This window comes from Podarcis filfolensis, assembly GCF_964270895.1.
Source record: "Podarcis filfolensis genome assembly, chromosome: 12".
Lineage (NCBI taxonomy): Eukaryota > Metazoa > Chordata > Lepidosauria > Squamata > Lacertidae > Podarcis > Podarcis filfolensis.
In genome coordinates this window covers 52046076-52073255 of record NC_139614.1, presented here as the reverse complement: position 1 = coordinate 52073255, position 27180 = coordinate 52046076, and the positions used below count along the sequence as shown (strand labels likewise).

General features: G+C 47.6%; 1 protein-coding gene and 1 long non-coding RNA gene across 4 annotated transcripts in view; both read right to left on the bottom strand.

Annotated features, from left to right (window-relative positions):
• ZBTB47 (zinc finger and BTB domain containing 47) overlaps positions 1–17593 on the bottom strand; it is a 42889-nt gene extending 25296 nt beyond the window's left edge. For 2 of the 3 annotated variants that reach the window (XR_014540467.1, XM_083579560.1), the window contains exon 1: positions 17182–17593. Coding sequence is in view for 1 of the 3 variants with exons in the window: in XM_083579560.1 (XP_083435686.1) it covers positions 17182–17184 (3 nt within the window). In the remaining 2 variants the exon portion in view is untranslated. The remainder of the gene's footprint in view (positions 1–17181) is intronic. The other variant, XR_014540468.1, reaches the window with a different exon arrangement.
• The window catches only part of LOC310746358, a 121796-nt gene that overhangs the window by 32856 nt on the left and 61760 nt on the right, over positions 1–27180 (bottom strand). The window lies entirely within an intron of this gene.

The following is a 27180-nucleotide window of genomic DNA, read 5'->3' as shown; positions in this document are numbered from 1 at the left end:
ATAGAGCCTACTCCAAATGATCATATTGAGGGAAACTGCTTTGAGGAGAAAATACAGTGGTACCACTGGATGCAAACGGGATCCATTCCAGAGCCCCGTTCGCATCCTGAAGTGAACGCAACCCGCGTCTGCGCGTGCACAGGTCGTGATTTGCCGCTTCCGCGCATGTGCGTGACGTCATTTTGAGCGTCTGCGCATGCGTGAGCAGCGAAACCCGGAAGTAACGCGTTCCATTACTTCTGAGTCGCCGCGGAGCATAACCTGAAAACGCTCAACCTGAAGCACATTTAACGTGGGACAAGAAGCTACAGTTAGAACTGGATATGGAACAACTGATTGGTTCAAAATTGGGAAAGGAGTACGATAAGGCTGTATATTGTCTCCCTGCTTATTTAACTTATATACAGAATTCATCATGTGAAAGGCTGGGCTGGATGAATCCCTAGCCGGAATTAAGATTGCCGGAAGAAATATCAACAACCTCAGATATGCAGATGACACAACCTTGATGGCAGAAAGTGAGGAGGAATTAAAGAACCTTTTAATGAGGGTGAAAGAGGAGAGCGCCAAATATGGTCTGAAGCTGAACATTAAAAAACCGAAGATCATGGCCACTGGTCCCATCACCTCCTGGCAAATAGAAGGGGAATAAATGGAGGCAGTGAGAGATTTTACTTTCTTGGGCTCCATGATCACTGCAGATGGTGACAGCAGCCACGAAATTAAAAGACGCCTGCTTCTTCGGAGAAAAGCAATGACAAACCTAGACAGCAGCTTAAAAAGTAGAGACATCACCTTGCCAACAAAGGTCTGTATAGTTAAAGCTATGGTTTTCCCAGTAGTGATGTATGGAAGTGAGAGCTGGACCATAAAGCAGGCTGATCACCAAAGAATGGATGCTTTTGAATTATGGTGCTGGAGGAGACTCTTTAGAGTCCCATGGACTGCAAGAAGAACAAACCTCTCCATTCTGAAGGAAATCAGCCCTGAGTGCTCACTGGAAGGACAGATCGTGAAGCTGAGGCTCCAATACTTTGGCCTCCTCATGAGAAGAGAAGACTCCCTGTAAAAGACCCTGATGTTGGGAAAGATGGAGGGCACAAGGAGAAGGGGACGACAGAGGACAATATGGTTGGACAGTGTTCTCGAAGCTACCAGCATGAGTTTGACCAAACTGCGGGAGGCAGTGGAAGACAGGAGTGCCTGGTGTGCTCTGGTCCATGGGGTCACAAAGAGTCGGACACAACTAAACGACTAAACAACAACAACAAGGGGCTGCAACCTTTCTGAGGGCACCTCACTTTTATGCACTCTGCAAAACTCTCCCTTTCTGCAGCCCACCAGCTCCGAAGGAAGACACTGGAGGCCTCCAGCTCTCCTCTTGGCGTCCCCCCAAAACCCAGAGGCCTTGGAGGGGCCTGCGAGGGAAGGCAGCCAGGCTTGCTTATCCAGGGTCGGCTGCGGTCCAGGCTCTGCAGCGAGGCCGAGTGAAGGTCAGCGCGAAGAGATTTTTGAGGCAGGCTGGCCGGCCTCATCCCGTCTCCATCAACAGAGTTTTACGAGGGGGAGATGCATGAGGGGTTACAGCGAGTTCACTATGTGCAAAGTGCTTGTGGGGGGACTTCTTTTCTATCTAAAAGGGGGACATGCAGGAGCGAAAAAGGAAGGGGGGGAAACCAGATGGAGGACAGAACCAGACAGAATGGAGAAAATTAATAATAATAATAATAATAATAATAATAATAATAATAATAATAATAATAATTTTTTTTATACCCCACCCTCCGCGGCCAGAGTCGAGCTCAGGGTGGCTAACACCAATAAAATTGCAGTAAAAACATAATAAGGGGAAGGGGGGGAACGAATTTAAAATACAGCTTAAAAAGCAATTTAAAATGCAGCCTCATTTTAAAGTAGCCGATAAATCAAGACCATAAGAGGTGGGAATCATAAGGGTCAGACCTAGTCGAAACCAAAGGCCAGGTGGAACAGCTCTGTCTTGCTGGCTCTGCGGAAAGATGTCAAATGCCCGCAGGGCCCTAGTCTCTTGTGACAGAGCGTTCCACCATGTCGGAGCCAGTGCTGAAAAGGCCCTGGCCCTAGTTGAAACCAATCTAACCTCCTTGAGGCTCGGGACCTCCAAAAAAGGAGGAAGCCAACAGAAAAAAGTCTCAGATTGCAACCGCCTTCTCCACGTAACAGGTAGCTGTGAACCAGAGATGGGGAGACTCAAGGTCAGGAGCCAAATGTGGCCCTCAGGACCCTCTGCCCGGCCCTCATAACCGTCCTCAGGCCACACCCCTCGCTGACAAGAGGCGTTCGCCAGAGTTCAAGGACACATTCCCGGGAGGTGGAAACGAGACACAATTGCAAACCATGGTTTAGTGTTACGTGAACCAGCCCCTAGGAGTCTGTCTGTTCCCCTTCCTCTAGGTCAGCGGTTCTCAACCTGTGGGTCCCCAGATGTTGTTGGACTACAACTCCCATCATCCCTGAGCTCTGGCCTTGCTAGCTAGGGGTGATGGGAGTTGTAGTTCAACAACATCTGGGGACCCACAGGTTGAGAACCGCTGCTTTAGGTGCTTCCGCTATTTTGGAGTAGGGTGCAACCACACACCGCAAAACTGTAGGCGAGGGCAAAGCACTGTTTCCCCATTCGGACGTACCCAGAATCCAGGTTGCCGCAAACGGAAGTCAGAAGCCCAGAATTGTGGCTCCTGAGCTGAAGGAGGAGGCAGTATATATACAGTGGTACCTCGGGTTAAGTACTTAATTCGTTCCGGAGGTCCGTTCTTAACCTGAAACTGTTCTTAACCTGAGGTACCACTTTAGCTAATGGGGCCTCCTGCTGCCAATGCGCTGCCAGAGCACCATTTCTGTTCTTATCCTGAAGCAAAGTTCTTGACCTGAAGCACTATTTCTGGGTTAGCGGAGTCTGTAACCTGAAGCGTATGTAACCTGAAGCGTATGTAACCCGAGGTACCACTGTACAAGGCTGAAGCTCCTCACGGCCTGTTTGTGAAACATCAAACCAGGCAAGCATAACATCTGTACAGACCCAGCATCAGTAACCTAAGGCAACTCTGAGCCAACTGAGAATTCGAACTCGGCTCTTCCCGGCTCAAGCCCCACACTTTTGTCAGAATACTAGCTCAAGTTTTTAAGTCTAGTTTCCCTTTACTGGGTGACTTGCACTTGTAAATGTGGTCTAGATTAGAAAAGAGAGGTGCCAACTAACAGGGGAAAGAACTGGGAAGAAAACAAAACCCCCCCACACCATTTTCTTTTTCCATGCAGACAAGCAAACGTCGAAGTGACAGAGCCTTCATCCTTCAGAGCTGTGGGGGAAATTGCAGCGAAGCATTCAGTGAAAAACATTTGAAGAACGCCTAATGTTTTGACACATTGAGTTCACAGGGAAAGTTTGCCTTGTATCCTGTTGCCGCAGATGTACGGCATGACAAGCCGGGATCTTTCAAACAAAACCTTATCAGCTCAGTCGCAGCACGGCCCAAACTCCTGTTTTTCTCATCAGAGAAGTCAGCTGGGCAACCAAGAAGCTACAAATAAGAGTTGCTGCTTTTGGGTTTCAAAAGTTCCCTCACCATGGGGGCAGAGTTCCTTAGTAAAGGTAAAGGGACCCCTGACCATTAGGTCCAGTTGTGGCCGACTCTGGGGTTGCAGCGCTCATCTCGCTTTATTGGCCGAGGAAGCCGGCATACAGCCTCCGGCTCATGTGGCCAGCATGAGTAAGCCGCTTCTGGCGAACCAGAGCAGTGCATGGAACACCGTTTACCTTCCCGCCGGAGTGGTACCTATTTATCTACTTGCACTTTGACGTGCTTTCGAACTGCTGGGTTGGCAGGAGCAGGGACCGAGCAACGGGAGCTCACCCCGTCGTGGGGATTCAAACCGCCGACCTGATCGGCAAGTCCCATAGCTGGAGAAGGTAGATTTAATTTAACCGGGGGGGGAGCTGATGTGCAGTCTGTATACATGATGCAAATTAAGCAAGTCTGCTTAAAATGTACCGGATACAGGTAGGTAGTCGTGTTGGTCTGCCGTAGTCGAAACAAAATAAAAAAATTCCTTTCAGTAGCACCTTAGAGACCAACTAAGTTTGTTATTGGTAGGAGCTTTCAGATACATGTACCGATTACACATTCTTTTGCCAGGTTCAGAAAATGACAGAGAACTTTGGAGGGCAGTGAAATCTCTCCCCACCACCCAACCCGATCCTTGGAAATCTAGTAGTCACACATAAACACAAACTTCTGAGATTACTCCAAGTGCAAGTAGATAAATAGGTACCGCTCCGGCAGGAAGGTAAACGGCGTTTCCGTGCGCTGCTCTGGTTCGCCAGAAGCGGCTTAGTCATGCTGGCCACATGACCCGGAAGCTGTCTGCGGACAAACGCCGGCTCCCTCGGCCTATAGAGCGAGATGAGCGCGCAACCCCAGAGTCGTCCGCGACTGGACCTAACAGTCAGGGGTACCTTTACCTTTACCTTAGACAACAGTAGTTAGGCTGTCCCTGTCAAGGTAAGGATGATGAAGAAGAGGAGTTTGGATTTGATATCCCGCTTTATCACTACCCAAAGGAGTCTCAAAGCGGCTAACATTCTCCTTTCCCTTCCTCCCCCACAACAAACACTCTGTGAGGTGTGAGTGGGGCTGAGAGACTTCAGAGAAGTGTGACTAGCCCAAGGTCACCCAGCAGCTGCATGTGGAGGAGCGGAGACGCGAACCCGGTTCACCAGATTACGAGTCTACCGCTCTTAACCACTACACCACACTGGCTCTCAGGATGCAGCTGGGCAACCAGGCAAAGCTGATGGAAGGCACTCCGGGCCACCTGAGCATCCCAGAATTCAGGGGGAGGCTGGGAACAGGTTTTTAATGTACAGTGGGTATGCAGCCAAAGTTAAGAGACCAAAACTTATAAGGGTCCAGCCAAAAGGAACCAGAGTAGTTTAGGTCTCCCTTCCTGCTTGCCTTTTGCTCTCTCCAGGAAGAAACCACTGCTCCAGCAAATCGATTTTTTGGGGCAGCCCCCTTTCTGCACGATGCCTTGAACCCAGGGCTCCCTAGCCAAGCAGGGCGACTTTGTGCTTTGGGCTCTCCTTAGCCCATCCCTGACAGCGGCAATCTCTCGCGCTCCCAAGCTCAGCGCCGTGCTAATTCGAGCAAAATGATGATTGCCCTCCCCTCCTTCAAAAGCCTGGCACTTGACTGCCATTTCCAGAAAAGTGCTCAAATTACTAGCTGCGTTATTAAGGGCACAATGCCACGTCTCTCGCAATCGCATAATGGCACACTTTTATTAAAAGAGCAGGAGGATCAGGGGGGAGAGAGAGAGAGGGGCAGAGAGCGAGGAGAGCTTTGCACCATCATCGTGAGATCGGTGGATCAGGGTTCCGCCATCCGGAACAGCTTTCCTAGAGAGCCCAGATTACTTTTTAAAAAAAATTAGAAAAAATAAATAAATAAATTCCCTTTTTACATAACAGGGCTTTTGCTCGTCGCCACGAACACACAGGCAGAACCGCAGGAGAAAGGCCGGCTTGCATTCTCCAAGTGCCGTTAATCCCACGGTTCGCCCTGAAAAGCATGTTAGCCTCACAGGGCCCAGCTTTGAAAGCCAAAGGCTCCCACCGGCTTGATGTGAGTGCCAAGGTTATGCTTGGAATGCGAGGCCTGCGCTGGAGGCTGGAAGGAACAGTTGCAAAAGACGCCGGAGTCCAGAGGCGCTGCAAACCATTTTTTCCCCTTTTTCTTTAGCCTGAAAAGAGGTCTCCAGTGTGACTGCTACTCTTGGAAGAAGGGTGCAATTTCTACCACTCCACCAGCAGCAGCTGGGACCTCAATAGGGATGTGTGTGTCTGTGTGTGCACTCAGCTTCCAAGATAACGACCACGAAGGCCTGCTTCTCCCAAACAGCAGGTGAAGTAGAAGACCTGTTTCTAAGCCACCAGGTTAGATAGTTCACACGGCCAAATGCAAAAAAATAATAATTCCTGAGCATAGAAAAGAAACGTATCTGTTGGAAATAACTTGCAGATAACTAACTGGCTTAGGATTTTATATAAGTTAAGTGACGAATCAATTTGTATAATTTTTAAATGAAAAGATTTAAAGGTGTTAATGATTAAGTTAAATTTTATAAGAACTGTGATTTGGAAAACCGTTAAATGGATATACATGGAAATTCAACCAAGGGGAAGCGAGGAAGTCACTTAACAATGTTAATAAGTATAATTTTTAAGAAGATTGTGATTTATGATTTATGTTTGTTTGTTTTGTTCGTTTATAATTTTGTGAAAATTAATTTTAAAAAATTGGGGGGGGGGGGAAAGAAGAAGCGTATCTGGAAGGGGCTAGCCCAGGCTTTTCCCTGACATGCTGGCTTTCTGCACACGGGGACCTCCTTCCCACATGGAATTGCTCAACAGCACTTGGAACTTGGGAATGGTACAGTCCAGAAACACACCTACAATATTATCTGTTGTTTGCAAAAGTTAGGTCTGAGTGGCAGCTGGAAAGAAGCCTATCAGCATGACTGATGGGAGACGGGTTGCTAAGAGGAGAACGCCCAGGATGATCACCGTTTGTTATCAAAAGTTATGGCACCCCAGGGTTGAGTGCATCAGAGCATACACAGAGTTACTCTTCAGTCGTCGTCCCCCGAGAGACCTCTGGTCCGAGTGCCTAACTTAGCACCTTCCCCTTTGTGAAGGAAGGGACAGAGACTGTCTGGGTGAGCCTTGGGTCCCCCGGATGTTGTTGGACTACAGTTCCCATCATCCCCCTGGCCACGGGGTAAGCTGGCTGGGGATGATGGGAGTTGTAGTCCAGTAACAGCGGGGGACCTCGAAGAACACAGAATCCTACACTTTAAGCTTGCCTGCCTTGGGAAGAGAAAATCCCAGTGCAAACACAAAGCTGTCACTTGATTGGGAATGGGATGGCATACAGTATGCAGAAGCGCAGCAAGTCTTTTTGGCTCACTGTCAAAGCAACGGCTGTACAGCACCACACACAAACACAAACACACACACACACACACACACACACAAAAACAGTCTTCCTAAATGCACCTCTGCACCAGTCGCCTCTATAACTCGTTGCAGAGCTGGTCTCCATGTGGTGGCACAATTGCAAACACACAGGCTGTTTATTTACGGCATCCCAACTTTTCTCTGGGGACGTGGGTGGCGCTGTGGGTTAAACCACAGAGCCTAGGACTTGCCGATCAGAAGGTCAGCGGTTTGAATCCCCGCGACGGGGTGAGCTCCGGTTGCTCGGTCCCTGCTCCTGGCAACCTAGCAGTTCAAAAGCACGTCAAAGTGCAAGTAGATAAATAGGTACCGCTCTGGTGGGAAGGTAAATGTCGTTTCCGTGCGCTGCTCTGGCTTTCCAGAAGCGGCTTAGTCATGCTGGCCACATGACCCGGAAGCTGTATGCCAGCTCCCTCGGCCAATAAAGCGAGATGAGCGCCGCAACCCCAGAGTCGTTCACGACTGGACCTAATGGTCAGCGGTCCCTTTACCTTTACCTTTTCTCTGAAGGAGGCAGAGACGGCTCTCTTGCTCCTCATTTAATCAACACAATCAAATTAGTTCGTTAAAAAAATCCCCAAACTCGGTTCCATGGGTGACTCTGGGTCATCTCTCTGCGGTAGCTTATCTTAAAGTTTTAAGTGTTTACACGCTTATCGCATTTATAAATTTTAAATTTATTGTTGTACATTGTTTTAAACGTTTGTTTTCCTTCTGGGGTTGTACCCCCCAAGTGTGTTTTATAAGCTGGTCTCCGACCGTAATAAATCATCATCATCATCATCATCAACACAACAGCTTAGGCTGAGAGGCAGTGAGCTTCGTGGCCCAGTAGAGTTACAAACCCTCAAATCTCCGAGATCTTAGTGCAATGCTCTCACCACTAGGCCACACTGTCTCTACCACGCAGGCAGCCGCCATCCTCCCTTGATGTTCTCGTGCATCCGCAATGGCTCTACTGGAACTGCCCTTGCCACTTCTGCCCATAGCTGTCAACTGTCCCTTATTCGAAGGGACAGTCCCTTATTCCAGGGCCATGTCCCACTGCTGTCCCTTATTGATGGATGTCCCTTAAATGATGTCCCTTAAATTTCAAAGGAAGTAGCTCCTCTCCCTCCCTCCCTGCCGGCCAGGGAGGAGGGAGGCTCCAACTGTGTTGCTTGGCTGTGTTGCTCACCCAGTCTAAGGTGATTGGGGTCTAAGAACGACTGGGGGGTGGAGCTTGCATGCCTTGTGTGTGGCTAGTTAATGCAAGCTGAGGGGTTTTTTGAATGCTGGACGCCATTTTGTTGCACGTGCTGCTGCAAACTTTGCAGTGCAAAGCCAGGCCAGGGAGCCATCTTAAGTTGAGGCTGCATAGGCCTTGTGGTGCATGTGATTTAGATTCTATTCAGTTGAACCAGGGAAGAGAAGCAGCGCAAGAAGAATGGAAAAAATTCAAGGACTATTTAAAGAAATATTACAAAGTTAATGAAAGTTAGAATGATGTTGGACTGGAAAGTAAATGGTTACTATTAGTAATGGTTAAGACAAGGAGAATAAGGAAGAATAGTCTAAATCTAAATTAAAATAAGGGAAGATTTGCTGAACAATCAATAAGAATTTGGAATACAGAAAGGGGAGGCATGAGGAAGTCGGGGAAGATGGGATATGAAATGATACATGTTTTTTGTTTTGTTTTCTGTTTTTTGTATGTTTATGTTCGTTGTATTGTGTTTAAATGGAAAATAAAAATATTATATATATAAAAAAAAAAAATAGATTCTATTCAGTTGAACCTCTGGTTACAAAATTGGTTGGACAGTGTTCTCGAAGCTACCAGCATGAGTTTGACCAGACTGCAGGAGCACAGGAAGACTGGAGTGCCTGGAACAAGTGAGGCTGCAGGTCCCTTATTTTGGCTGCTGGTGCCTTATTTTCAAGGCTGCTGGTCCCTTATTTTCAAATCTCTAAGTTGACAGCTATGCTTCTGCCCACGGCCTTGTGCCCTCCAGTCCCAGCAAGAGCCGCAAAGGGGTATACGAGCTCTGGTCAAGCCTGTAAAAAATAAATCTGGGGGTGGCATGGGAAAGAAGGGGTTGCGGATCGAGGAAGTCCCCTATCCTGCATTACAGGGACAATACTAACCTAACAGGGCAGGTGCAAAGATTACTAGATCACATCTGGGCTCTGCTTTGAGCACTACGTGATTGCAAAGCAAGACAATCACATTTTCTCTATCTTCCAAGTAAAAGGGAGAGGGCGGCCATAGCTTAATGCCTCGTTCCACAGAGTACAGAACTCCTTTATTGCTAAAATTAAATGTGAGATTCAGCATAAATGCTCTGTTGGTTATAGCTGGCGCCCACAATGAAGCAAGTAATTGTTTGATGTTCACCAAATGCTTTTTGTTGGCATTTTTTAGTAGGTTGCATCAGTGTTCACTCATTTGAAGCCCTGTGAGATTTTAGTGGGAGGTGGAGAGACATTGAAGAAATGCTCCCCCAAATCCCTCATTCGCTGCCTTCTCTTTCTTTGACTGGCCAGGGGTGGGCTTCCTCCTCGGGACAGTGCTCCTAAGCCAATCAGAGATCACTTAGTGGACACAGGATGATATCATGATATCGGGCAGCCAATCAGATCTGACCTGGAAAGGATGGCGGATATGAAACAGCCAGCCCAATGGACAGACATGTTTCCTGCAATGCTTGACTCTCGCTCTGAATGGACAAACACATTTGGCACCTTTTGACATCAACATAAAGAAAGGAAAAGGAAAAACCCAAAGAGGGAAGCCATTTTGCCAGGGCCAAAAATACCCCTCTATTTGCTAGCCAAGAAGCAACTGCACCCCACAAAACAACAACAACAACAAAGCCAGGAAATAAAATACCACATTACTCTAATTAAAGGTAAAGGGAGCCCTGACCATTAGGCGTTCATCTCACTTTATTGGCCGAGGGAGCCAGCGTTTAGCTTCCGGGTCATGTGGCCAGCAGGACTAAGCCGCTTCTGGCGAACCAGAGCAGGGCACGGAAACGCCGTTTACCTTCCTGCCGGAGCAGGACCTATTTATCTACTTGCACTTTGACGTGCTTTGGAACTGCTAGGTTGGCAGGAGCAGAGACCGAGCAACGGGAGCTCACCCCGTAGCGGGAATTCGAACCGCCGACCTTCTGATTGGCAAGTCCTAGGCTCTGTGGTTTAACCCACAGCACCACCCGTGTCCCACCACATTACTCTACATCAAGCCTAATGAAGAAGCAAGCCAGTGTTGGCGAAGTCTTGCTTTTTGAGCGACGGACGCGCAATGAAACAGGGATGAGTAGACTAGAAGAAGCCTCTTTATCAATAAAACCTAAACATTGCCAATATTTTGTTCTCCTTCTATGGACACCCAAAACCAACTTCTGCAGTAACCCAAAAGAGCATGGGATGATGAGAAGTCTTCCACAGCCATAGTTTTGAAGGCAGGTCCTTATTCTATATGCTCAAATTCCCACACAGCCCAATAAACACGTGCCGTTTCTGACCACAAACAAGACTTGGGGATTCAGTCTAATCAAACTCTCCGAATGAGACCTAAATGGGTGTGTCACATAACCTGGATTCGCCATTGGGTGTGCATTCAACGGGGAACGGCAGCCAATCTTGGCTCTCTGATGACCAGGCCTCTACAACACAACTGCTTGCTTGTTGGATTCAGGAATCTACCTCGAGGGCCTCATCCTTTTACAGGCAAACTTCCGAGGGCCACGTGTCTACAGTAGGCACAGGTGGAGACGAAAGTGGGCACAGCAATGCATGGAACTCTAACCTTTGCTCAGTAGGCAACTTTTCTAGCCACACACATTGGTGGTTCCTACGCAGATCTCTATCCCAGCAAGGAAGAGCCATGATCACAGTTGAAGGACACATCCTAGCCAGGCCAAAGCACTCAAGGAGGGTGAACAACATGGTGTGTGGACATGCCCAGAGGCCAGAGAAACCCAGAGGACCAGATTCAGCCCTGAGGCTCTTCCCCCACATGCTATACTTTTACATGCATATATACACACTTGCCACGAGCTACTAGGATTTGTGGACAACTACCCTACATGACAAACCACTGAATGACAAGAGGTAGCTTCTCAGGACCTTCAGGTCCTGGGCTGATTCCACCCACCCACCCACTCAGGCTGGCCATTGGATCTTCCAAGACAGGAAGTAGGATAAGAGGGCTTCCTGTATGAACTGAACCTTGCTTGAGTCAAAAAGGTCTTCCTGAACTCTGATGTGGTTCCATATCCATGCTCAAGACTAGTGACTTGTTCAGTGGGTCTTTGATCCTGGCTCACCTCAGACTGCTGCTCATGGCCCAGATCTGAAAATCAGCAATGTGGTTAAGTAATTTACACTCAAGACTTAAGTGGTCTTTCCAAGGTGGGGGTTCCTTTTAGAACCTAGACATGGTCCTCCAAGAGGGCGTTGGACTATAACTCTCATTGTCCCTGGACATCCTGGCTGGAGTCCAGCTACATCTGAGACTCCGCCGAGGCATCTTGGTCCCAGGCCATTTAGGGTCTTAAATCTTATTTCTTTAGGCTGGGTTTCCCTCTCAACTGTTGCACCTCCTATACAGAGGATCCATTTTACAATGGAATGTAAACTTGATTGGATGTGCACATTAAAAAAAACTGCGAATAGCATCAGATTGGGAGGGGCCCCCTGATAATTATTGGGACCCCAGCAGTCAGAAGGGGCAGTTAAAAGCAGTTCCTTCCCCTGCTGCGGTGCTGAAGAAAATCCCTCATCCAAACTTATTTACACTGGGAGGAAATTTTCCATTAGTGTCCATGGGGGTTCCATCTCAATACGAATAGTCCTCATCTCTTCTAAGTCAAGGCCCATAAAGGATCCACAACAGATGTCTGTCCAATAGTGGCTTGAAGAGAAGGAGATGTCCTAGTCTTCCTAAAAACCTAGCTGAACAGAGGCAGAGCAAAGTTAAGCACTGGAGAAGCAGAAATGCCCAAGTCTTGTTTATATCTGCTGCTTTTCCTATCCTGGGCAAATGTGATTGATAAGCTTTAACGCCAACCCAATCTTTTTCTTCTTCCCTGATCTTTCAGACCTTCCTTACAGGTTTTATCTTCTAGGCCGGAAATAAAACATCAAACATTAAAAACTTCCATGTACAGAGCCACCTTAAGATGTCTTCTAAAAATTGTATAATTATCCATCCCCTTGACAGCTGATGGGAGGGCATTCCACAGAATGGGTGCTACTACCGAGAAGGCCCTCTGCCTGGTTCCCTGTAACTTCACTTCTAGCAGTGAGGGAACTGCCCAAAGGTCCTCGGCGCTGGACCTCAGTGTCTGAGCTGAACGATGGGGGTGCAGACGCACCTTCAGGTATATAGGGCCAAGGCCGTTTAGGGTTCTAAAAGTCAGCACCCACACAATATGACCTACCACGGCTTCAATCAGTTTCCCCCTGAAAAACCACAGCTGAGTCACGCTAAGACTGTTATCCGCTGTAACCACTATTTTTTTCTAAATCTTAATTCTGCATAGACAATCCTTGTTTTCTGTGTTACTGAAACCAGGTGGGGTTGCCACCTGTTTTCCTGACGTAATTCCTGTTAACCACGGTGTGTCAGGCAGGGACCTAACAGGTGGTGATCTTCCCCATCACTAACTCTCCAAGCCCAGAAAGGCTTCACCTGTTGGATTAAATCCCACAGCAAGTACAGGCACAGGGTCCCTGGCCACCACCCAGTTTTTTGGATGCCAGTGTTGAAGCGAGTCAGGAAGTCAAGAACATTTCCCTGTTGTTTGGCCTCCAGCACCTCCATATATTCAAAAATATACTATATCTGCAGAGAGAGGTTCCATCTCATAGCCAAGGAAAGTTCAGTCATGTATAGACACTCAGATACTTCCCGGATCCATGATTCTACAGCATGTGTGGGGATCCTGTTTCAACCAGAGGCCCACATTCCTTCCCAGGCAATGTTTCAAGGGCCACATGGCAGTGGTGGGCAGGGCCAGAGGCGGAAATGGATGGGGCAACAAATGTAAAATTTACCTTTTTCACAGTCAGCTAGTTATTTCACCTAGACAGCATCTTAAAAAGCAGAGACATCACCTTGCCAACAAAGGTCCGTATAGTTCAAGCTATGGTTTTCCCAGTAGTGATGTATGGAAGTGAGAGCTGGACCATAAAGAAGGCTCATCGTCGAAGAATTGATGCCTTTGAATTATGGTGCTGGAGGAGACTCTTGAGAGTCCCATGGATTGCAAGAAGATCAAACCTCTCCATTCTGAAGGAAATCAGCCCTGAGTGCTCACTGGAAGGACAGATTGTGAAGCTGAGGCTCCAATACTTTGGCCACCTCATGAGAAGAAAAGACTCCCTGGAAAAGACCCTGATGTTGGGAAAGATGGAGGGCACAAGGAGAAGGGGACGACAGAGGACGAGATGGTTGGACAGAGTTCTTGAAGCTACTAGCATGAGTTTGACCAAACTGCGGGAGGCAGTAGAAGACAGGAGTGCCTGGAGTGCTCTGGTCCATGGGGTCACAAAGAGTCGGACACGACTAAACAAGAAGTCATTTCACACATCTCTTTCACCTCCCGTCCAAACAAGCAAGAGGCATTATCTGACTTCAAGGACACAGCCTGGGAGATGAAGCAGAACCCAGGCAGTGTGTTGAGGGTCAGACCCATAGAATGCATCCAGCCCCTGTGCCTGAGATTCTCACCCCTGATCTACAGGGTGATTCAAAAGCACACATTATAATAATGATGATGATGATGAGAAATTCAATGTCACATTATGCTGCTGTTTCCATCTAGACAAAACAATCCCCCATCTCCTCCCAGTGTTAGAAACTCAGATATATAAGCTACGGGACAAAGGTGGCTCTGTGGTCTCTAAACCACTGAGCCTCTTGGGCTTGCTGATCGGAAGGTCGGCGGTTCGAATCCCCACGACGGGGTGAGCTCCCATTGAAGAAGAAGAAGAAGAAGAAGAGTTTGGATTTGATATCCCGCTTTATCACTACTCGAAGGAGTCTCAAAGCGGCTAACATTCTCCTTTCCCTTCCTCCCCCACAACAAACACTCTGTGAGGTGAGTGAGACTGAGAGACTTCAGAGAAGTGTGACTAGCTCAAGGTCACCCAGCAGCTGCATGTGGAGGAGCGGAGACACAAACCCAGTTCACCAGATTAAGAGTCCACCGCTCTTAACCACTACACCACACTGGCTCTATGTCCCAGCTCCTGCCAACCTAGCAGTTCGAAAGCATGCCAGTGCAAGTAGATAAATAGGTACCGCTGCGACGGGAAGGTAAACGGCGTTTCCATGCGCTCTGGTTTCTGTTGCGCCAGAAGCGGTTTAGTCATGCTGGCCACATGACCCGGAAGCTGTCTGTGGACAAACGCCGGCTCCCTTGGCCTGAAAGCGAGATGAGCGCAGCAACCCCAGAGTCGCCTTTGACTGGACTCAACTATCCAGGCGTCCTTTACCTGTTTACCTTAAACCAACATTACGGTTGCCAACATGGAATGCCTAGTTGCCATTTTGGGGGCAAGGCGGCTATAAAGTCTTATTTTTCAAGCGATGGACTGATTGATTCTCAGTTAAACATCTGGCTAGTTCAGAGGACAACCCTTAGCCAGGTGAAGAACTTTGAGAACTTAAAAGAAGAAAAGTCACTTTTACCCAGGAACTGTCCACATATATATTAGCCTGTTCCTGCCTCTTTTTCTTAACGGTGACACAGACCATTCGTAACAGTGAGTGGGGTGAAGACAAGCGACAGCAATTAACTATAACATTGTTCATTGCTCCTGCTCAGGCTGCATGGAAAAAGCGTTTCGGTTCCTGAAATTCACTACTGATGGTACAGATAAAATAGAACAGATGGAATTCTACAGGATGGGGTATTCGTGTGTGGGGAAAAGCCAAGAATCAGTGCTCTCCAGGCATGCACCTCCAGAGCGTGGAGACATCAAGTCATCCTGTCTCCCAGGTACCTTCACTTGAAGGTAAAGGTAAAGGGACCCCTGACCATTAGGTCCAGTTGTGACTGACTCTGGGGTTGCGGTGCTCATCTCGCTTTATTGGCCGAGGGAGCCGGCGTACAGCTTCCGGGTCATGTGGCCAGCATGACTAAGCCACTTCTGGCGAACCAGAGCAGCGCATGGAAACGCCGTTTACCTTCCCGCCGGAGCGGTACCTATTTATCTACTTGCACTTTGACGTGCTTTCGAAATGCTAGGTTGGCAGGAGCTGGGACTGAGCAACGGGAGCTCACCTGGTCACGGGAATTCGAACCGCCAACCTTCTGATCGGCAAGCCCTAGGCTCGGTGGTTTAGACCACAGCACCACCCGCGCCAGGTGCAAAATGCGCCTAGCGAATCTGAACCACTGTCCTTTCTCCATAGGCTGTTTTGGAGGATTTTACCCCCACAAGTCAATTTCAGGGGCGCATAGCAGAGGAGAAGCCGTGCTCACACAGAAGCTTTTCTGTGAGTTTCTGCTGACAGGACTAGTTAGCCGAATCCCACCCATTATTCCTATTCCCATTATTCCTTCACCAGCGGATCCCAGGGCGGGTTGGAACAGTTTGAAACCCTGCATTAAGAGCCAGCTAAAACAAATCACAGTCGCGGGAACAGGTCCTGAAAACACACACCTCAAGTGTCACAAGGCCAGGGCAGAAAAAGGTGTGTCTTTAGCACCTAAGAAAGCTGAATTCAGGAGGTTAAACCACTGAGGCTATTTCGAGTGACACCAGACGACCCAAGAATTCTGTCTGCCCTGTGATGGTCCATTCAAGCGTTTGCGTGAGGAGCGAGCTCTACGTTGCAGGCCAAACTATGCAAAGACTGAAGATCGGGAGTTTTGGATTACAGCTTTTCCACACCAAAAAAAACCCACAACACCACCCCTATTTGCAAACCAGATGTAGAACTTACACACACACAACCGAAACCCAGAAATCCATATACAACTTTTTGGTTCCGGATCCTACGCATGGTTAAGATTACTTCCTTGAGAAGATCTGCACTGATGAAGGACTGTAGGCCTTCCTTGCAATCCAGGGCTTCTCGTGGCCAAATAACCCTTTCAGCGCCCCTCATCCCAAGCATCCAGATAGTGTCACTTCCAATAAAATGTATATTCCTGATCTTGTCCCTGCCCTTGAGCAGTGTGTGTGTGTGTGTGTGTGTGTGTTGTAAGGCTCCAGCCCTCCCTCTTTTAAACTGGCACCTTCTCGCAATTGCAAACGCAAGGTCTCCCACCTTTCCAGCGCAGAAACACACCTTCATTTCTGCAAAAGGAGAAAAAGGGAGAAGTGTCGCATGCGGGAGGGGGCGGAATTCCCCCCCCCCCCCCGAAACCAAGGCAAACTTGAGCAGACTTGCTGGGAGAGGAAACTGTCACAAATCCCATAGCGACCCTCTTGCAATTCAATACCTCCAAGCAGATGGGGGGGGGGGTTCTCTCTCTCTCTTCCTAAACCGACACCACCCCATCGGAAGCCACACTTTGCCTGAAAGCTCCTAGACAATGCATCTAAACACGAATGTCACTCCCGAGTTCACCAGAAAGGCAAAACAAGCCGGCGAGGCTTCCGACGGCTATATACGACTGCAAGCAGCCCCGTCAACTTGTAACGATTGCAATTTGGGGGGTGAGCTAATCCATCGCCACAGCGTCGGCCCAGCTATGAAGGAATTTTAACTCTTCGCATGCAACAAGACAGCTATTGTACGTTCTTCCAGCATCTCTCTGCACATCTCGGCTGCCCCCCACTTGCAAAAAAAAAAGAAAAAAAAAGGAGAGAGCCTATAGATGCAGGGGAGATATAGATATATAATTATGCATGCAAATAAAATAATATTTTAAAAAGAGCCCTACCCCCTTCTGATCCACCTTGGCTTGCACGCACGCACATCTGCGCTTTGCAATGTGGACACACAGAAGTAAGAAAAATGCTAACGGGGGGTGGGCAGATGGGGAGAGAGAGAGAGACAGAATAATCGCAGCGATCGAGGGGCAAGTTTGCAAGGAGAGCAACTGTGTCGACCCCAAATAAATAATGAAATAAGGCAGAAAAAAGAGAGAGAAATGAAGTATCGGATCCTGTACCATTTTGATGCGAGGGTCTCCGGTCAATTGAGCCCCGGTGCTGCTCTGCTTGCTGGGGGGTTGTGATCTCCATGAAAATGTTGGAATGTGACAGATTAGATCTTTCTTTTTCTTTTCTTTTTAAAGGTTTTCTCCTCCTCCCTTTTTCCTTTCTCCTTCCCCCTTTTCCTCTGCAGTGGTTCCTTCTGCTCGGCTGCAGCGGCGGGGGCCTCCTGCGCTCTCGTCTCCCCTCCGCCGCCGCGGCTGCCTCTGGCTTGCTGCCGCTCCTCCTCCCCTCCCGCCGCCCGCCCCTTTGGCGGCTGCTTCACTCCGGCCCCCCCATCGCCCTGTCAGGCCCGGAGGAAGAGGCAGGCGAGCCTGGCAGCGCGCTGCCAGTGCCAGAAGCCGGGCCCAGCTGATTGGAGGCGCCGCCTCCCGTGCGCCTGCGCGCGGACCTTTCCTCTCTCTCTCTCCAATTTAAAGGGACTTTTGCAAGGCGCGCTCCCACCCGACCAAATAGCCGGCCTGCAAAGGGGTGGCCGCCCCTCCCAGGGCCGGATTTATATATAAGCTAAGCAAGCTATAGCACATAGCTGTCAATGTTTTCCCCCTTTTTAAGGGAAATTCCCTTATTCCGAATAGGATTCCTTGCAAGAAAAGGGAAAAGTTGACAGCTATGCTATAGCTTAGGGCTGCACTGGCTTGGGGGGAGGGGCAAAAAAAAAATGAAATAAAAAACACACCTGGATGTGCATTTCCAAAATATAAGCCAAAAAACAAATAAAATAAAACCTACATACAGCAACAGTGTTTTGTGTTGTGTAGGCTCCTATGATTGTAAGTAATGGGCCCCCCATTTTAAGTTAGAACTTAATTATTTCACTATTAAAATACTCCTTAATTGTATATAATTACTACTATTACTACTACTACTATTATTATTATTATTAATAATAATACCCCACCCATCTGGCTGGGCTTCCCCAGCCACTCTGGGCAGCTTCCAACAAAATATTAAAATACAGTAATGCATCAAACATTAAAAGCTTCCCTAAACAGGGCTGTATTTCACTATTGATACAGTTGTACTTGGGATTACGTACTCTTCAGGTTAAACCGCTTCAGGTTACAGACTCCGCTAACCCAGAAGTAGTACCTCGGGTTAAGAACTTTGCTTGAGGATGAGAACAGATATTGTGCAGCAGCAGCGGGAGGCCCCATTAGCTAAAGTGGTGCTTCAGGTTAAGAACAGTTTCAGGTTAAGAACGGACCTCCGGAACGAATTAAGTACTTAACCCGAGGTACCACTGTATGCTTCTTCTTAATGGTATTTCTGTTCAACAATTACTTTGATAAAATACGTATTTTGTTACGTGCAAATGGCTTGAGATACCTATAGGGTCCATAAATTACCATATAGCATATATTCAACACACAAAAAACCAGTGACAATTTGTTGTTGACAAAGGACAGCTGGGCATATAAAGGGCCCCATTACCTTCAGTAGCTTAGGGCCTCATCAAACCGTTTATTTCGTGCCTGGATGGGAAAGCTCAGCCCCTCTTAAGGCTGCAAGAGCATGCCTTGCACATTTAACCTAAGAGGAAGCCCAGGGGTGTGCAGGGCTTGCAACCGAGTCAGCTTGGAAGTAGTCGGGTTGCACGTGAAAAGCCTGTTCAGGTCCACATTTATTTACAGTGGTACCTCTGGTTGTGAACAGGATCCGTTCCAGAGGCCCGTTCACAACGTGAGCAGAATGCAACCCGTGTCTGCACGTCTGCAAGTGCACGTGTCATGATTCACCACTTCTGTGCATGCGCATTATGTCATTTTGTGCGTCTGAGCATGCGCAAGCAGCAAAACCCAGAAGTAGCCCTTTCCGGTACTTCTGGGTCGCCGCAGGACACAACCTGAAAATGCGCAACCTGAAGCAAACGTAACATGAGGTATGACTATTTTTTTTGCAGAGGCAGACACGGATGTCTGGCGCTTGCTCCCACTGAACTTGGCTTGCCGATGGAGGGCTGGTTGCTTTTTCCTGTTGTGTGGGAGACCCCCTTCCCTTTTGTGTGGTAGGTGGACTGGTGGACATTTTGGCTGTCTTCTAACCAGGGCTGCACTGTGCCCCCACCCCAACCCCCATAAAAAAGCCTGGTTGTTGAATGGGAGTTTAATATGGACTGCAGAAATCTATCTGGGGCGAGGGTGGCTGGCATCCTTTGTGGGTGGGGGCATACAGGTAATCTGACTGGGGACAGCACAGCGAGCACACACTAGGATATGATACAATACGATAATCTTTATTGTCATTGTCCCATACAGAACAACGAAATTGAAAAAAATCTACATCAGACATTCAAAACCAACAAGACTGCTATCCCAGCCTGTTTAGCCCCCTACAAACTCTGATACCCCATAATTAAATACAATATACTCCCATAGAGACTACCTTACACTGCATTTAAAAGGTTTAAAAGGTTGCTATATTTCAAAAAGGAAGAACCAGGACACACTGAAAGTAGCTGAGCATTTTATAGGGAATTCCCCCCCCCCCAAAAAAAATTGTTGAGCGTTTCCCCCCTGACAAACCCCAAAGTTATTGAGGAATTTTTGAGTTTTGGAGCTTTTTAAAAGGCATTTTGTTTGGCACTATTTAACCTCTGTTGCTGGTTTTCCAGGACATTTGCCCGATTTATGAATCATAATGTATGTGGCTGGACTTTTGGGGGGAGACAACAGTGTGTGTGTGTGTATGTGTGTGTGTGAGTGAGAGAGAGAGAGAGAGAGAGTTTTCAACATATGATACAGTGGAAGCCCAGCTAGTCTAATGATAATAAACAATACTTAAAAATAAAAGCCAGGCAGGCCCAGGACAAGGTGGCTGGAAGAATGATGACATTCTAGCCAGAGTCTGTCTTTGCATGCAATTGCCGGACTAAAACTCCTGTCATCCCTGATGAGAGATGAGAGCCCAACATCTGCTCATAGCTGTCAACCGTCCCTTATCTGGCGGGAAAGTCCCTTATCCCAGCGCTGTGTCCCGCTTCTGTCCCTTACTGATGATGTCCCTTATATTTCCCGGGTTTCAAAGAAAGCAGCTCCTCTCCCTCCCTCGCTGCCGGCCAGGGAAGAGAGAGGCTCCAACTGTGTTGCTTGGCTGCGTTGCTCACCCAATAAGGAGTCTAAGAACGACTGGGGGGTGGAGCTTGCATGCCTTGTACCAATCAAATCGGCCGCGTTGCCTGAGGACTCGCCTTTGCTCAGCGCTTCCCAGCGGAGAGGTGACGGTGGTTTTCCTTGCTGCATCCCCTTTGCCGGGTTGCTGCGCTGTGGGAACCACCGCTTGAGGCTTTGTTTGGCTGCTGGCTGGGCTTTCTGCCTTTGGCTTGGAGGAGCTCAGAGGTTGAACATACCTGTGCTTGGAAAATCCCTTATTTTGGCTGCTGATCCCTTATTTTTGAGGCTGCTGGTCCCTTATTTTCAAATCTGTAAGTTGACAGCTATGCATCTGCTGGAGGGCTGGAGGTCCACTGCCTCTCCTGGAGAATCTCCGTTTGCAGAACCTGCTCACACAGCCATTTGCAGGATGAGTAACCGTGTGCGTGAGGGAGACTCTGTTGTTTCAGAGCCTGCGGGGACCACAAATGGGTCAGCTGTTTCTCATGTCTGCCATCTTTATAGGTCAGGGTGTGTAGTGTTTGCCTCCTAGGTGGGTCATAAGAAAAGGGTTAAATGAGTGTGAAGTGATTGGCCAGTGGGACCCGAGGGGAGGAGTTAGAGTGAGAGGTAGAGTTGTGTGAAAGTCAGTTGAGTGTTGGGAGTTGGAGAAGGAAGAGGGAGGATATAAGTCTGTGGGTTGGTCGCGTTGTGTGGTGAGAGAGTGAGAGGAACTGTTAGGTGAGTCAGATAGTTAGTTGGGATAATCAGTTTGAAGTTGTTAGGAACATATAGGACAGTAAAGAAACTAAGATTAAGAAATTGACAAGAAAAATTAACTGAAACCATAAGCTTGTTCATGCCTATAAAATAAACTTGATTATTTGTTAACAACTGTCTGGACTCCGTGTGTACCCAAGAGAAACGGGTTGGTGGCAGTGAAGAGGCAATCACCGTGGCGGCACAGGGATCAATAGACCGTCAAATGTCCAGGGACCCTGTGTGATCGCCACAGGGTGCCTTGATTGCTAGATGAAAGCTTCCTCCAAACTGGTGGGGTTTTTTTGGGGGTGGGGGTAGCTGTATTATTTTTGCAGTAGACCTCATAAACCACTTTTTCCAGCCCTAGGGCCTCTTTCTAGCCCCCTCCCACCAGATAGGTCTTAATTCACCCTCTGCACAGCCCCGTCAGAGGTCAGTATTGAGCACTTTGGAATCGCTGTCCATCCATAAAGAGAACTGCTTGACATCTGGTCCTCATTTCCATTCAGCTTCAGCTGCCTTGTGCGGTAACCCGTTCCAGATGTTTGCTGCCCTCTGCAAAGGCATTTGACACAAGCCCGGTATTTATCCTGCCTCTTGTTTCTACCTCCTCACGCTTAAAATTCTATCCCTGTTGTCTTTCCTCGGGGGCTGAAAAGCTCCACCAGCTTTTCAGATGCCTGTCTCCATTTTTTAAAAAAAGAGTAAAGAAACAAACAATAGTTCTTCTAAATACTTGGCAGGGAAGCCAGCCAACCTCATGACCTGCTGCTGTCAAAACTTCCGTGGGCACTGGAAACAAAAATTCAGAGAGTGCTTATGGCACATTATGCAAATAGGATATTGTTGTAGATCTGGAGATTCCCTTCTGATGACTAGGGATGGGCCAACCTGTCAAATTCAGTTTCTCGTTTTCCTAATCCTAAATTCAGCTCCTCATTTTCTACATCGGTTTGCAACAACAATAATAAAAATCATCACTCATTTTGTGCAAGTTTCTCCAGATAAGACATTTTTTTTTGTATGCAGCTTTGTCTGACGCAATCGTGTTCGCAAAGCAATTTCCCCAACATAACACGTTTTTGGTGCACTAGTAAAAGTAACACCCAAAATGTGTTCTATTGGGCAAATAGCTTTGCAAAAATGTCTAATGCTGGGCAAAATTTAGTAAACATTTCTACACATGCTTCACTTTAGTATATATGCACTTTTTATACCAATTACTTGACTGGAGAACTGCATTGCAAAATTCAGGGAAGTCTGCGCTTTGAAAGATGGCTGTGTTTCACTTCATGCGTTGTTCTGGGAAGTGCAAATTAGCTAGATTCGCCTTTGAAAGTGAGCAAATTGGATTTCTTCCCCATCCCTACTGATCTGCTGGATCAGAACGGACCTCCCCAACACCTGTCCAAATACAGAGAAGGCAGCCTTTTTTGATTTGAGGGGGAAAGTATTTCAGAAACCCTCCCTGAGCCAAGGAGATACACAACTTTTAGAACAGGCATAGGCAAACTCGGCCCTCCAGATGTTTTGGGACTACAACTCCCATCATCCCTAGCTGACAGGCCCGGTGGTCAGGGATGATGGGTATTGTAGTCCCAAAACATCTGGAGGGCCGAATTTGCCTATGCCTGCTTTAGAAGACATCTGAAGGCAGTTTTGTATAGGGAAGCTTTTCGATGTTTAATGTTTAATTATAGTTTTATATATTTTGGAAGTTGCTCAGAGTGGCTGGGGCATTAATAATAATAATAATAATAATAATAATGATGATGATGATGGAACAGGCCATCCCTATTTTCATCAGAGAAATCTTGGAGGGTATGTAATTCCACAATACCCTCTGCGTACCTTGGTAGGCCTGCCCAGGGGTCTCCAGGTTCTGTCACATGCTGATGATGTAATCAGTGTGCGCTGCTTTTAGATGTCTCTGAGCAAGGCCATGGGCTGTTTCCTCTTCCCAATTCCTCCCACAGAATCATCCAGAAGAACCAGTTTTGTCTGAACAGGCCATAGCCTGCCCTAAATATTTACGGGCACATGCCACGCATTCGTTGGGCATCATCGTTCTCTACTGCATTGCACTCGTGGCGGTTAAGCATTTGACACAGATCGGCTGAACCGGTGGTGCGCCATATAATGCTTGCCAATGCTCCAGCTGGCAGCTACTCAGGGAGCGAAACCAGAATGTTCACAAGGCACCCCCACACGAAGCAAGGGGAAACTGCCAGTTTGGCTGGCATTATGAAACCACACAGGTCCCACGCTTGAGGGGCAAGGAAATCGTAGATTGACAGGTTGGCTGGAAAGGGATGGTGTAGCCCAGGGGTCAGCAAACTTTTCCAGCAGGGGGCCGGTCCACTGTTCCTCAGACATTGTGGGGGGCCGGACTGTATTTTGAAAAAAAATAATGAATTCCTATGCCCCACAAATAACCCAGAGATGCATTTTAAATAAAAGCACACATTCTACTCATGTAAAAACACCAGGCAGGCCCCACAAATAACCCGGAGATGCATTTTAAATAAAAGGACACATTCTACTCATGTGAAAACACGCTGATTCCCAGACCGTCTGCGGGCTGGATTTAGAAGGCGATTTGGCCGGATCTGGCCCCCGAGCCATAGTTTGCCTACCTGTGGTGTAGCCCAAGGGTGGGGAACCAGGTGGTATTTGGATGTTGTTGGACTGTGACTCTCACCATCCCTAACTCTGGCTGGGAGACCTGGGTTCAAATCTCCACTAGGCCATGAAGCTCAGTGGGTGGCCCTGGGCTGAACTACCTCATAGGGTTGTTGTGGGGATTAAATGAGGCATGGGGGAGAACTATGTGCTCTATCTTGAGCTCCTTGGTGCAAACAGTGGGGTAGAAACAAAACAAATAAGAATAAAGAAATGCTGGCTGGATATGGAGTTCAAGAACATTTGGGAGGCTGCATGTTCCGCATCTTTGGTGCATGAAAAGCCCTGAGAAGCACCAACTGGAGGCAGGCAAATGGAGGGAACAAATTAAGTCAGGGATGGAGAAACCTGTATCATAGAATCATAGAATCATAGAGTTGGAAGAGACCACAAGGGCCATCGAGTCCAACCCCCTGTCAAGCAGGAAACCATCAGAGCACTCCTGACATATGGTTGTCAAGCCTCTGCTTAAAGACCTCCAAAGAAGGAGACTCCACCACACTCCTTGGCAGCAAATTCCACTGTCGAACAGCTCTTACTGTCAGGAAGTTCTTCCTAATGTTTAGGTGGAATCTTCTTTCTTGTAGTTTGGAACCATTGCTCCGTGTCCGCTTCTCTGGAGCAGCAGAAAACAACCTTTCTCCCTCCTCTATGTGACATCCTTTTATATATTTGAACATGGCTATCATATCACCCCTTAACCTCCTCTTCTCCAGGCTAAACATGCCCAGCTCCCTTAGCCGTTCCTCATAAGGCATCGTTTCCAGGCCTTTGACCATTTTGGTTGCCCTCCTCTGGACACGTTCCAGTTTGTCAGTGTCCTTCTTGAACTGTGGTGCCCAGAACTGGACACAGTACTCCAGGTGAGGTCTGACCAGAGCAGAATACAGTGGCACTATTACTTCCCTTGATCTAGATGCTATACTCCTATTGATGCAGCCCAGAATTGCATTGGCTTTTTTAGCTGCCGCGTCACACTGTTGGCTCATGCCAAGTTTGTGGTCAACCAAGACTCCTAGATCCTTTTCACATGTACTGCTCTTTTCACATGTACTGTATCCCTCCAGGTGCATTTGGACTCCAACTCCCATCAGTCCGTCTGCATGGCCAATGGTCAGGGATGATGAAAAATACTGGGAGGGTACCATGACAAACCTAGACAGCATCTTAAAAAGCAGAGACATCACCTTGCCAACAAAGGTCCATATAGCTATGGTTTTCCCAGTAGTGATGTATGGAAGTGAGAGTTGGACCATAAAGAAGGCTGATCGCCAAAGAATTGATGCTTTTGAATTATGGTGCTGGAGGAGACTCTTGAGAGTCCCATGGAGTGCAAGAAGATCAAACCTCTCCATTCTGAAGGAAATCAGCCCCGAGTGCTCGCTGGAAGGACAGATCCTGATACTGAGGCTCCAATACTCTGGCCACCTCATGAGAAGAGAAGACTCCCTGGAAAAGTCCCTGATGTTGGGAAAGATGGGGGGCACAAGGAGAAGGGGACGACAGAGGACAAGATGGTTGGACAATGTTCTTGAAGCTACTAACATAAGTTTGTCCAAACTGTGGGAGGCAGTGGAAGACAGGAGTGCCTGGCGTGCTCTGGTCCATGGGGTCATGAAGAGTTGGACACGACTAAATGACTAAACAACAACAACAACAATTATTATATACAATTAAGAAGTATAATAGTGAAATAATTACTAAGTTCTTACTTAAAATGATTGGGGGCCCATTACTTACAATCATAGGCACCTACACAACACAAAACACTGTTGCTGTATGTAGGTTTTATTTTATTTGTTTTTTATCTTATATTTTGGAAATGTACATCCAGTATGTTTTTTTCCCCTTTAATTTTTTTGGGTGGGCCCCCTAAGCTATAGCTTGTTTAGCTTATACATAAATCCGGCACTGGAAGGGGCAGCCACAACTGTGCAGGCCGGCTATTTGGCTGGGTGGGAGCGACTAAACGACTAAACAACAACAACAACAACACCACCATGATAGCCTTGGTGAAGACTTGAAGTTTTCATCCCCAAAACAGTTTTTGAGTTTCCATTGAAATGAGGCTGTATTTTAATGTTTTATTGTTTTAATGTTGCGTTTTAATCTTGTTTTTAAGTTGTATTTCAATCCATTTGTTTTTATATCGGGTGTTAGCCGCCCTGAGCCCGGTCTTGGCTGGGGAGGGCAGGGTATAAATAAAATTTATTTTATTATATTTTTATTTATATTCTCCAAGCCTGACCTGCGCCAGGCAACTTTTAAAGAAAGGCAGCCACTCTGCAACCCAGAGGCAGTGGTGGAGAGAGATGGGATTTGATTTGGTTTGTCCTTCCAGCCATTTCCTTTTACTGCAGTCTCCTAATCGAGACGAATATTGGAGGTGAAAAGGGGAGGACAATGCCTTTTCTAAGCAACACACATGCTACTGGGAACTCTCCATAACTGAGCACTCCTAGCACAATAGAGTAATTGTCTGCACGAGAGCCACCCTTTGCTCACAACAGATAAAACGATCATGCAAGGAGTTTTCTTTCGTTTCCCACATTCAGGAAAAACAACAGCCTGCATCCTAGTTACTGTACACATTACTTTTGGCTGCTACGGAGATGTACCAACCAGTTGCTGGAAACAGCAGGCTCCAGGTACGCAGCCAAGACATTGTCCTAGAATCTCCCTCCCCTGCCTAATTTATTTTCCTAAATCCTTATTATCTATGCTTGCGAAACTGCCGATATCCAAGACACACAGACCCAGCACAATTACAGCAGGTGATGGGAAGACGAGAGCAGCACCTTCGCCTGTGGGCAAGGGAGGTACTTTGATCTCGCAGGGAATTTTATTTACTTCTTATCGTGCACTCCCAGTTCTCTCGAGGCTCACTAAAGGTGCACAGAGAAGGGACTGTTCCACTTTCTGGCCAGTTTGTTGTTGATTACATACATACCTCATGAAGGCATACTGTGAGTGGTTTTTTAAAAAAGGACACATATTTTTTCAGACAAGCAACGTGGTTTGCCGTGACCTCCTCTACCTTCAATCCCTCCCCACAGGCTATGGAGCTGATCTAGCCAGCTTCACAAATACTGAAGGATGAGAGAGTCGTTGGCATCCATCAAACCGTTGGGAGTTAGAGCTCCTGCTGTGGTTTTAGAGGTCTATATGGGAGAGACATGTTTTGTTGCAGTTGGAGCAGATGAAATGCACCATGGTGTTTCTTCTCTGCACTCCTGCCAGCGGTAATTCGTTCTCTGGTCACTGTCAGGAGCTCGTCCTACTCTCGAATAGGACCCTGGCAGAGACACATGCCTGACCGGCATGTTCCCTCCTTCCTGGTCAATCGTTCGGGAGCTTCAAAAGCTTTCTTCTGCCCGAACATCACAGCGACCAATGCCAACAGACATCTGCACACTTAGG